General features: G+C 49.7%; 1 protein-coding gene across 1 annotated transcript in view; it reads right to left on the bottom strand.

Annotated features, from left to right (window-relative positions):
• LOC113800342 (serine-rich adhesin for platelets) overlaps positions 1 to 12,500 on the bottom strand; it is a 631,319-nt gene that overhangs the window by 423,573 nt on the left and 195,246 nt on the right. Inside the window, exon 3 of the mRNA XM_070132707.1 lies at positions 3,985 to 4,214. Within this exon, the coding sequence (XP_069988808.1) occupies positions 3,985 to 4,190 (206 nt within the window). The 5' untranslated portion in view covers positions 4,191 to 4,214. The remainder of the gene's footprint in view (positions 1 to 3,984; positions 4,215 to 12,500) is intronic.

The raw sequence follows: 12,500 nt of genomic DNA, 5'->3' as shown, positions 1-12,500 counted from the left end.
AAGCTATATACATACAGAATATAAAAAGTGTGTATATAGGTGACATGTTTTGGATAAATTATATATAAAATTATGCAGATATAATCAACCATATCGACTATCTATCTATCTATCTATCAATCTGTCTGTCTATCTGTATATCAATCAATCAATCTATACATATACAGAATATAAAAAAGGACAAGCGTGTATATAAGTGACATGTTTTGGATAAATTATATTTAAAATTAAGCAGACATAATCAATCTTATCGACTATCTATCAATCAATCTATCTATCTGGCTGTCAATTTGTATATCAATCAATCAAGCTATATACATACAGAATATAAAAAAGGACAAGCGTGTATATAAGTGACGACATGTTTTGGATAAATTATATGCAAAATTATGCAGATACAATGAACCTTATCGACCTTAAATTGACGTTCGGACGGAATAAATCGTCGTTTTTTATGTCCATCTCAATTCTATGATATACTTGTCTAAACTGCGTATGGTGCAGATTTGTTGAGCATATTCGCCTTTGTGTATTACGCATTCACTTTAATATATCTAAGAAAATGATCACACACGCACACAGACACAGAAACACACGCACACGGACAGAAACACACGCATACAGACACGGAAACACGCACACAGACACAGAAACACACGCACACACACACACATACAGACGGAAATACATGCACACATACACACAGAACCACCGACACAGAAATACATGCACACACACACTGAAACACACACACACACACACACACACACACTCACATGTACACAATCACAGAAACACATTCACACACAGAAACACATACACACAATCACATGTACACAATCACAGAAACACATGCACACACAGAAACACACACACACATACATAGAGAAACATACGCACACAGACACAGAAACACACGCACACAGACACAGAAACACGCACACACACAATCACATGCACATAGACATATAACCACACATGCACAGACAAAGAAACACACGCACACACACAATCACATGCACACAGACATATAAACACACACACACACACACACGCAATCACATGCACACAGACATATAAACACTCACACACACACACACAGACGAATTAAAGCAACAGCAATAATAATAAAGCTATCCAGGCCTTTCTTTACTCTCCCTTCGGCCCTTTCGAGGAGCCCAGGAAGTGACAACACGCGATAACGGATAACGGAGAGGATGAGATAAGAGAGAGAGAGGAGATAAGAGAGAGGCATGAGATAAGAGAGAGGCAGGAGATAAGAAAGAGGCAGGAGATAAGAGAGAGGCATGAGATAAGAGAGAGGCATGAGATAAGAGAGAGGCATGAGATAAGAGAGAGAGAGGCATGAGATAAGAGAGAGAGAGGCATGAGATAAGAGAGAGGCATGAGATAAGCGAGAGGCATGAGATAAGCGAGAGGCATGAGATAAATGAGAGGCATGAGATAAGCGAGAGACATGAGATAAGAGAGAGGCAGGAGATAACGGCGAGGAGAGAGAGATTCACGAAAGTCCTTGAGTTACATTGAAACGCGCTCATCTTATCAGGGAAATGGGTCCGTGTGTGTGTGTGTGTGTGTGTGTGTGTGTGTGTGTGTGTGTGTGTGTGTGTGTGTGTGTGTGTGTGTGTGTGTGTGTGTGTGTGTGTGTGTGCGTGTGTGTGTATGTATGTGTGTGTGTGTGTGTGTGTGTGTGTGTTATGTGTGTGTACGTGTGTTATGTGTGTGTACGTGTTATGTGTGTGTACGTGTTATGTGTGTGTACGTGGTATGTGTGTGTGTTATGTATGTGTGTGTTATGTATGTATGTGTGTGTGTCTGTACGTGTGTTATGTATGTGTGTGTGTGTGTCTGTACGTGTGTTATGTATGTGTGTGCGTGTGTCTGTACGTGTGTTATGTATGTGTGTGTGTGTCTGTACGTGTGTTAGGTATGTGTGTGTGTTATGTATGTGTGTGTGTGTGTTATGTATGTGTGTGTGTGTCTGTACGTGTGTTATGTATGTGTGTGTGTGTCTGTACGTGTGTTATGTATGTGTGTGTGTTATGTATGTGTGTGTTATATATGTGTGTGTATGTGTTATGTATATGTGCGCATGTTATGTATGTGCGTGCGTAGATGTGTGTGTGTGTGTTCTGTATATGTGTGTGTGTTATGTTTATGTTTGTGGGTTATGTATGTGTGTGTGTTATGTATATGTGTGTGTGTGTTGTGTATATGTGTGTGTGTGTGTGTGTTATGTGTGTGTGTGTGTGTGTGTTATGTGTATGTGTGAGTGTGTGTTATGTATATGTGTGTGTGTTATGTATATATGTGTATGTGTTGTGTGTGCGAATGCATGTGCGTGCGCATTCGTGTCCTCCCATGCCGTGTGCGCGCGCGAGTGTATCCTCCCAGCCCATCCCTCCTATCCGGGAGACAGCAATCCCGGCGGACCGCCCAATACCGCGGCTAATACGCTGGTTCTTGCCATTTCACAATTCCCTCAGCCTCCTCCTGCGAGCCCAAATCTTCTTTCATCTTCAGTACAACCTACTCGCTCTCCGGAGAGAATCCCTGGTAAGCCAGTCGTAATTGGATTTTCTTTGCCAAGCATGATAAAGGGGTCTCCGCTCACCTTATTCCCGTCCGTAATCTCTTCCTATCTTGTTTAATTCGTTCTCCTTTTTTTTTTCGTCGTCTCCGCTGAGGAATCGCTCCCCGATCTTCGGCGTTCTCGAACCGCCGGCTCCTTCCTCCTTCGTGATCGATACGCACATAAATCCATTACCAGGCTTTAAAGTCAGAATTAGTCCTCGAGGCCGCGGACCGTATCCTTGTCGCAGGACTAATCTTTTAGCCGGAGTTTCCGACCTTCACGCTCGACTCCCCCCCAATGCACGGGGCCGAAGTCCCGGCCGGGGTCCTCCTCCCCCTCGCCCTCGGCCCGGGGGAGGAGGACACGCCCCTCCGCCCACTCCGTTTCATCTCTTCGCTGTGTGCGCGAGTCGAGACGCAGCTGATTTAAGAGATTAATCCCCGTCTCCCCCTTAAAAAAGAGGAGGAAAAATCGAGTCAGGAACTGGGAAATAAATAGCACGGTTCTGTTAGCTCAGACAAACAAGGCTGGAGACGAGTGAGAGTTGACGATCCCTGCCGCCGCGGCCCAGCTCGTCACGGTGATGAGAAGTCTCGCGTGCGCTCCACTCCTCGGCATGGCGGCAAAAATCGGGGCAAATCAAATGAGGACTCTCAAATAAAATTAGACGGCGAGTGAGCATGAAAGGGGCCAGACCTCCCCCTCTCCTCCCGCAGGGACAAAATTTCGCCAGAATTACAGGGAGATTTCCCCCGCACGCCAATTGTTTGAGTGACGCGTACAAACGGCGCCAGATTATACGAGGCCGTCTTTGGGAACGACATGGTTTATCATCCCCACGACCACCTTCGGGAGACCAATATCGAATGCTCGTCGCTGCGGCCACCTTCGGCCGGGCTCCTCTTCCGTCCCGATTATTCACCTTTAACCTCAGCCTGTTTGTTTTTCATTAACCGGAATACAGACTTACTTCTGTTGACACCGGCAGCTAATGGCGGTTTAACCCTCCCAGTCAGTATCTCCTTTTCGCACTCCGTTTAGCAGGCCACCGGAATTCTCAAGCGGAAGGTAAACTACTTCACCATTTCCCAACAAAAAAGTTATCGCCGTGAATCACATAATGGAACGACCGCTGGGAATAAACGTCGAGGCCTGTCACTTACGTGCCGCTTGGGAATGCTGTCAATTTAAAATAAACTTTTTCACTTACGATCCCTTATGCCACCCATGACTTTTAACAGTATATTGCGACTCGTATTACAAGGTGAGGGAAATGAAGTATGGGGTGTGTATTTAAATAATATCGAAATAAAATAATCGTGCATAAAATGCACTATCCTTGTTGAAGCGCGACCCTGAAACCAACAAGAATGCAATCGACTACTTACTTGCAATAATAGACACGTCCTTCCCGGGTGATGTGGGGTGTCCAGCCAGGGCGGAGGCGGGACTGCAGGCGCTCCAGCAGCGCCTGCAGCAGGTGGCTCGGTTCCTGCTCCTGCTGCTGGAGATTGAGACCACTAATGCCCCCATGCTGCTGCTGGCTGGCCACGCCCCCGCCCTGCTGGCTGCCATACCACGGGTTCAGGAACATTGGCAACCACCATCACTTGCCAACCTGGAAAAGACGAAGAAAATCAGTCTACAGCACTCAGAGGATCCTCAGTCATCGCTGCAGCTGGGAAAAGGTGAATGAGATTATCAGCTGGCTTTGACGTATTCTACTGCGGTTGAAAAAATAATAAAGTAACGACAGTAAATTTTATAGAGAAACCCTGATGGTAAAAACGTCAAGTAACACTCAGACGACGATGCTACGAACTCCTAAGTTACACGGATGGCCGAGGATGCATTAGCGGTTGGATCGAAGGCAAGACATGAGGGGGAAGGTGCCGCGGGAGGGACAGGAAAACAACTCTTATGCATTCTTGGCTGCAGTGTGAAGCTGCGTCACACATACAAAGGAAGCAAGGTGTGCCAAAACTAGGATCTATACCTCGAGTACAGACCGAGTGCGAAGTGGGACTCGAAGTGAATATTGTTCTCCTGGCAGATTTGACGGACATAAAGGAAATGCAAAACACCGCGTCCTCATGCTGGCTGGGAGTAAATTGATTCATGGCGGGAGGGCCGGTGAGTCAGGCACAGCGCCCCAGCTGACAGAGGAGAGGCGCGAACTTTAACGATGCTTGTGGGGCGAGGGCGCCAAACACGCGCCGGAACTCGTTAAACAACACTCGTAACTTCGCCAGACATGAACTCACCCGAAGCGCCGCGTCCTCCGACCCGGACTTCTCGACCTCGTGGCCGTATCTTGGAGAACATGCACGCCGGCTCCTACGTCATATCTCGACGCTGCCTGCTCCTCTTGATTCACTGCAATGGCCGGAGCTCTGGAGGCAACGGCGGAGGAAACAGTCCTGACACGTTTTAGTTGTGAGTGTTCGTAAATTCTCTTTCTTTCTTTACTCGCCCCCTCCCCTCCCCGACGACCTCGCCCGCTCCCTTCACGGCCACCTTTCATTCCCCGTCCGTCTCCTGATCCTTCTAAAATCCCCCCTTCCGCCTTCGTTCATTTTCCTTCCTTTATTTCTTCTCTCTTCTCTCTACCCTTTCCCCCCGTTTAAATTTCCTTTTTGTCTCTCTCTCTTCCTCTATTCTCCCCCCACCTCTCCCGCTCTCTCCTCTCCCCCTTCCACCTTCCCCTCATTTCATTCTCGTGCCACCTCTCTTTTTCTCCAATGCTTACTTACCTCTCCCGTCCATTCCTCCCGCCATCCCCTCCCTAACCTCTCCTGCTCCGCTTTCCCCTCCTCCCCTCCCATCCCCCCTTCCCCTTCCCTCTCCCTCTCCCTCTCCCTCCTCCCCTCCCATCCCCCCTTCCCTCTCCCTCTCCCTCTCCCTCCTCCCCTCCCATCCCCCCTTCCCTCTCCCTCTCCCTCTCCCTCCGCCTCTCCCACCCCCCCTTCCCTCTCCCTCTCCCTCTCCCCCTCTCCCTTTCCCTCTCCTTCTCCCTCTTCCTCTTCCTCTTCCTCTCCCTCTCTCCCTCCCCCTCCCTCTCCCTCTTCCCCTTCCCTTTCTCTCTTCCCTCTTCCCTCTCCCTCTCCCTCTCCCTCCCTCCCTCTCTCCCCTCCCTCTCCCTCCTCCCCTCCCATCACCCCTTCCCTCTCCTTCTCCCTCTCCCTCTCCTTCTCCCTCTTCCTCTCCCCCTCCCTCTCCCTCTCCCCCTCCCTCTCCCTCTTCCCTCTCCCTCTCCCTCTCCCTCTCCCTCTCCTTCTCCCTCTCCCTCTCCTTCTCCCTCTCCCTCTCCCTCTCCCCTTCCCCCTCCCCCTCCCCCTCCCCAGCTCCCCGCGTGATGAATGTGAGTCATCTGGTCCTGAGTGCGTATAAGAGCGGCCGTAATTACGATCAAGGCTACTTATGAATTTAATCAGATCGTTATAAGCACGCATGATTAATTATTCTCCCGTATATTTTTTCCTTTTTTTAAGAGGCGATCATTAGGGCAACAGAGATTTCGAAAGAGAATCCTTTTTTTTTTCCCTCCGAATGTTCAAAGTCAGGATAAAAATCCGAGACGCACTGGATTCTAAATCTGATAATTCTGTCCTTGCAATTCGTGGTGCCAGGGAAAATTTTTTTTTAACTTTGGCAAAAAAAGTTCATGAAAACGACTGCATAATTAATCTTACACCATCATATAAATATCGGAAAAAAATAATAGCAAAATGATGCTGCAATATTCGCATAATGATTTACGCTTTCATTAATAACGATATCATGCACCATTCATGAAAAATGGTCATCCAGCACTAACGACGCGGCTATTCACTGATGCAAAAGCGTGCCATTTACACTAAAATATAACGTGAAAACATTCATATGTTCACCTATAATTGCCAAAAATGCAAAATAAACAATGCACTGATACAAATAATAACGGTAAAAATAACACTTTTGGGGAGGAAAAAATATGATGAAACCAATGGAAATAATAAAGAGGAACAACAACAATTACATAACAAAAAGAAGCCTCATTGCCAGTATTATCACTATCATTAACATAATTATCATCTTTATCATTGTCAGGCATTATATTTATCATGATTATCATTGTCACTGTCATTATCGTTATCATTATCATCATCGTCACTACCATTATCGCTATCGTTGTCATCATTGTTATCATCACTGTTATCAAAGTCACTGTCATCATCGTTATCATCATTATTATCATAGACACTCGTTATCATCATCATCATTACTATTATCTACAGTAACACTGACAACGAAGACAAGTCCCCCCCCCCCCTCCGATGCCAGCCACGTAAATCGGGCGTCTCCACAAAGATCAGATATTTTGCTGTCACGCCACGAGGCCTCAGAACGCCATGACTGACCTAATGAAGTCAAGCCGTGGCACTTTGTCAAGGCGCCCCGTAGTTCCTCTGTGTGTGTGTGTGTGTGTGTGTGTGTGTGTGTGTGTGTGTGTGCGTGTGCGTGTGCGTGTGCGTGTGCGTGTGCGTGTGCGTGTGCGTGTGCGTGTGCGTGTGCGTGTGCGTGTGCGTGTGCGTGTGCGTGTGCCTGCCTGCCTTACACGCTTGAACTACCGCTCACGTGCGTGGTTTCGCCCGACGCAACACGGCCACACGGCTATGTCGGCAATACACTTTGACCTCGGATGGCCAGAACCGGAATCGAGTGTCTCCGGATAACACAAAATCGGTTCCGACTGACTTTTTTTTTTTTTTTTCGTTTCTGGAGGAAGTCAGGTGAGCACTAACGTCTCTCGGCAGTAGGTAGTCATCGTGAAATTAGGCACAGGTGTAAGTAAACCGTAAGCCAGCATTTCTGCCATCTGAGTTTAATTAGTACAAATGTCTTTGCAGTTGTTTGTTTGTGTGTTTGCTCCTCTCTCTCTCTCTCTCTCTCTCTCTCTCTCTCTCTCTCTATATATATATATATATATATATATATATATATATATATATATATATATATATATATATATATGTGTGTGTGTGTGTGTGTGTGTGTGTGTGTGTGTGTGTGTGTGTGTGTGTGTGTTACTGGTCTGACCCTGTTGTTGGGAAGATTTTATAAAGAAATTGTAATTATGAATCAAATAAAAGTTTGCCAGCATCTGTTGACTTGCCGCGTGCGTTTGATATTTTCTTTATATGCGCATTCCCGATCGACACGAGTGCATTGTGTTGATCGAAGCAAAGCGTCGTTTTGTTGTTTAGTAAGAAATTGTTATGTCCAGGCTGCCTGCTGTCGGCGGCGGCAAACTTCATTCCGGTGTTCGAACGCTGTATGTTTGGCGTGTCGACCTCAGCATGTCTCGTCGTCAGAATTTGTTGCGAGAGATGAATTTTAATCCGTAACCTTTATTAACATATTAATATACAGTGCGTATGTATAGAGGAGGTAGGGAACAGAGAGAGAGAGAGAGAGAGAGAGAGAGAGAGAGAGAGAGAGAGAGAGAGAGAGAGAGAGAGAGAGAGAGAGAGAGAGAGAGAGAGAGAGAGAGAAAGTGAAAGGGAGGGAAAGACAAAGGTATGTGTTTCATGTAAACCCATTGATTCATCTCCTAAGCATAGTCTAGTTGAAAATAGACAACGCTGACACGGGCAGTGCAACGTGTCTTAAATCTTCCATTGTTGCAAAGACACACTAATGCACGCGACAATAATATTTCCGAGTCAGGGAATAATACGGGACGACAGCCCAGTGTGTGTAATAATGGCTTAGCCCTCTGTCCCTCTCGCTCTCGCTCTCGCTCTCCCACTCGCTCCGTCAGGCAGGCACTCATTTGCTTACGTATTCACTAATACTCTTTCTCTCTCTCTCTCTCTCTCTCTCTCGCTTTCTTTCTTTCTTTCTCTCTCTTTCTCTTTCTCTCTCTCTCTCTCTCTCTATCTCTCTCTCTCTCTCTCTCTCTCTCTCTCTCTCTCTCTCCTCTATTTCTCTCTCTCTCTCCCTCCTCTCTCTCTCTCTCTCTCTTTCTCTCTGTATTTCTCTCTCTTTATTTCTCTCTCTGTATTTCTCTCTTTATTTCTCTCTTTATTTCTCTCTTTATTTCTCTCTTTATTTCTCTCTTTATTTCTCTCTCCCTCTCTCCCTCCCTCTCTCCCTCCCTCCCTCACTCCCTCCCTCCCTGCCTCCCTCCCTCTCTCCCTCCCTCCCTCCCTCCCTCTCTCTTTTCTGTCTCTCCTTTCCCCGCTGTTCATATTTTCCTGATTCTGTAGCCTCTCATCATTTTTCCCGGAATTCCATTCTTTCGTGTGCCCATTGACACATAATAAAGTCTGTTATTGCGGCTGCGACCAAGCTGCCATTTCTCAGAGAAGACCTTTCTTTGACCCAGATTCGGACAAACGCAGAGCGGAGAAATTTAATGTTTTGATCATTTCATTTTTGGAAGCGGGGAGTTATGGCCAAGCCTGAGTGTGTCGGATATGGCTCTGGAAAAGCAGGGTGGTGAGATCGTGATGAATCTTGGATCTGTTGATTGCAACGGTTATATATCGGGATTCGTGTCCTCGGCTGCCATAAGGGGGCGGGATTCGTGTGCTCAGCTGCCATAAGGGGGCGGGATTCGTGTACTCGGCTGCCATAAGGGGGCGGGATTCGTGAACTCAGCTGCCATAAGGGGGCGGGATTCGTGTACTCGGCTGCCATAAGGGGGCGGGATTCGTGTACTCGGCTGCCATAAGGGGGCGGGATTCGTGTACTCGGCTGCCATAAGGGGGCGGGATTCGTGTACTCGGCTGCCATAAGGGGGCGGGATTCGTGTACTCGGCTGCCATAAGGGGGCGGGATTCGTGTACTCGGCTGCCATAAGGGGGCGGGATTCGTGTACTCGGCTGCCATAAGGGGGCGGGATTCGTGTCCTCAGCTGCCATAAGGGGGCGGGATTCGTGTCCTCAGCTGCCATAAGGGGGCGGGATTCGTGTACTCAGCTGCCATAAGGGGGCGGGATTCGTGTACTCGGATGCCATAGGGGGGCGGGATTGGTGTACTCGGCGGCCATAAGGGGGCGCGGGTCGGGTACTCGGGTGCCATAACGGGGGGGGATTGGCGTACTCGGCTGCCATAAGGGGGCGGGATTCGTGTCCTCAGCTGCCATAAGGGGGCGGGATTCGTGTCCTCAGCTGCCATAAGGGGGCGGGATTCGTGTCCTCAGCTGCCATAGGGGGGCGGGACGCGTGTACTCGGCTGCCATAAGGGGGCGGGAGGCGTGTAGGGGGCTGCCGTAAGGGGGGGGGATTCGTGTACTCGGCTGCCATAAGGGGGCGGGATTCGTGTACTCGGCTGCCATAAGGGGGCGGGATTCGTGTCCTCAGCTGCCATAAGGGGGCGGGATTCGTGTCCTCAGCTGCCATAAGGGGGCGGGATTCGTGTCCTCAGCTGCCATAAGGGGGCGGGATTCGTGTACTCGGCTGCCATAAGGGGGCGGGATTCGTGTACTCGGCTGCCATAAGGGGGCGGGATTCGTGTACTCGGCTGCCATAAGGGGGCGGGATTCGTGTACTCGGCTGCCATAAGGGGGCGGGATTCGTGTACTCAGCTGCCATAAGGGGGCGGGATTCGTGTACTCAGCTGCCATAAGGGGGCTGGATTCGTGTACTCGGCTGCCATAAGGGGGCTGGATTCGTGTACTCGGCTGCCATAAGGGGGCTGGATTCGTGTACTCAGCTGCCATAAGGGGGCAGGTCCCATGGCTGAAAATATTTAGTGCTTTTTACGTTTTTGAATCATAAATGTGACGCATCGTAACTCACCGTTTTGGAGATTCTCTTTAAAGTACGGGCGTGCGAGTAGGACTGATGCTTTGCCTCTCTTGTCGTGTTTCGCGGAAAGCATTCAAGAATATGCAAGTTTTTGATCATCATTCATGTGACAAGTTACTGGCCTGACCCTGTTGTTGGGAAGATTTTATGTAGAAATCGTAATTTTGAATTAAGGAAAAGTTTAATCAGCATCTGTTGACTTGCCGCGTGTGTTTGATATTTTCTTTATATGCGCATTCCCGATCGACACAAGTGCATTGTGTTGATCGAAGCAAAGTGTCATTTTGTTGGTTAAGTAAGAAATTGTTATGTCCAGGCTGCCTCCTGTCGGCGGCGGCAAACTTCATTCCGGTGTTCGAACGCTGTATTTTTGGCGCGTCGACCTCAGCATGTCTCGTCATCAGAATTTGTTGCGAGAGATGAATTTTAATCAGTGACCTCTATTAACATATTTATATACAGTGCGTGGTTAATTCTGCTGAATATCTTCCTATTCGCATGGAATAACAGTACATCTGTCATAGCTGTTTAGTATGACGATGGCGAATCTCGGTCATTAGTCACTGTGTAATGCGGTAGCAGGAGCGCGGCCATGTTGTTCATTTGCAGTTCAGAAAACACAGCTCGGGAACAAAACTACGTCAGTAAGTCCTACTCGTGTGATGCGGCGGGGTTTTCTCCGGCGCTGTCTGGGGTATTTGTGCGAAGGGAATTTTATGAATGATTATGGAAACGGCAGACATTAGCTACGTGCCAGTGAAATCACCGAGCAGTGCGTGGAAGGCGCCATGGGAGTCTCCTTCAGAAAGGGCCACATGACAGCATCGCTCGCCGCCCTTCCCGAAAAAAGGTCCAGAACATTTTCGAATCCCCCCCCACCCCCCACCCCTTCTCAAACTGCCTTCCTCTCTCTTTTATCTTCCCTTCTCCCCTCCCCTCCCCCACACCCCTTCGCCGTTCGCTTCACCCCCCCCACCCCCGTCCCCCCCTCCCCTCCCCCGTTCGCTTCACCCCCCCACCCCACTCCCGTCCCCCTCTCCCCTTCCCCGTTCGCTTCACCCCTCTCCCACACCCGTCCCCCTCTCCCCTCCCCCGTTCGCTTCACCCCCCCACCCCACCCCCGTCTCTCTCTCCCCTCCCCCTTTCGCTTCACCCCCCACCCCACCCCACCCCCGTCCCCCCCTCCCCTCCCCCGTTCGCTTCACCCCCCCACCCCACCCCCGTCTCTCTCTCCCCTCCCCCTTTCGCTTCACCCCCCACCCCACCCCCGTCCCCCCCTCCCCTCCCCCGTTCGCTTCACCCCCCCACCCCACCCCCGTCCCCCTCTCCCCTTCCCCGTTCGCTTCACCCCCCCCACCCCACCCCCGGTCGCTTCACCCCACCCCACCCCCCTCTCTCCTGGCCTCGCCTTTCTTCCTTCGGCCTCACCTTTCTCCTTGATATTCCCGGCCTCCTCCTGATGGCTTCCCCGGAGCGTCGTCCCCCGGGGGCCCGCTCTGATAACCGGCCTCATCTCGCTCGATTCAAAGCTGCGGGGGAAGGGGGGAGGGGGGAGGGGGGGCTGGCTTTATTCCCCTCTGATCCGCGGCTGATCCTCCGAGATGCTTAATGGCTGAGATCTTCTGTCATCATCTTCTCCTCCGTCTTCATCTTCAGCATCAACATCGCGAGGATTTGCTGTATTCTTTTTAATGCGCTGAGGCTGTGTCCCGCCGCGCCTCCTTTGTTTACCGTTTAGAGCGCCACGGGCGGCGCGGCACACAGCCCAGCCATCACTCATGTCAACATCAGGCAGATGCAAATTACGGGCTTGCTGCAACATGGGTTACGCATGCGCGGTCTGCTTGTGGATTGCCCTTCACGGAGATTCCGATGTGCCGTTTCGATGCAGCGGTGAAAGAAGTAAAATTGCCAAGCACGCCACACACATGCAAGCACATATCCACCCACCCAAACATATCCACCCACCCCCGTTCCATATATGACAGCACACGCGTGTACGCAAACACACACACATACGCACGCGCACACACACACACACACACACACACACACACACACACACACACACACACACACACACACACACACACACACACTCACTCACT

The sequence above is a fragment of the Penaeus vannamei genome, chromosome 18 (genome assembly GCF_042767895.1).
Source record: "Penaeus vannamei isolate JL-2024 chromosome 18, ASM4276789v1, whole genome shotgun sequence".
Taxonomy (NCBI): domain Eukaryota; kingdom Metazoa; phylum Arthropoda; class Malacostraca; order Decapoda; family Penaeidae; genus Penaeus; species Penaeus vannamei.
Note: the sequence above shows the minus strand (reverse complement) of the source record. Positions and strands in the feature narration are given on the sequence as shown.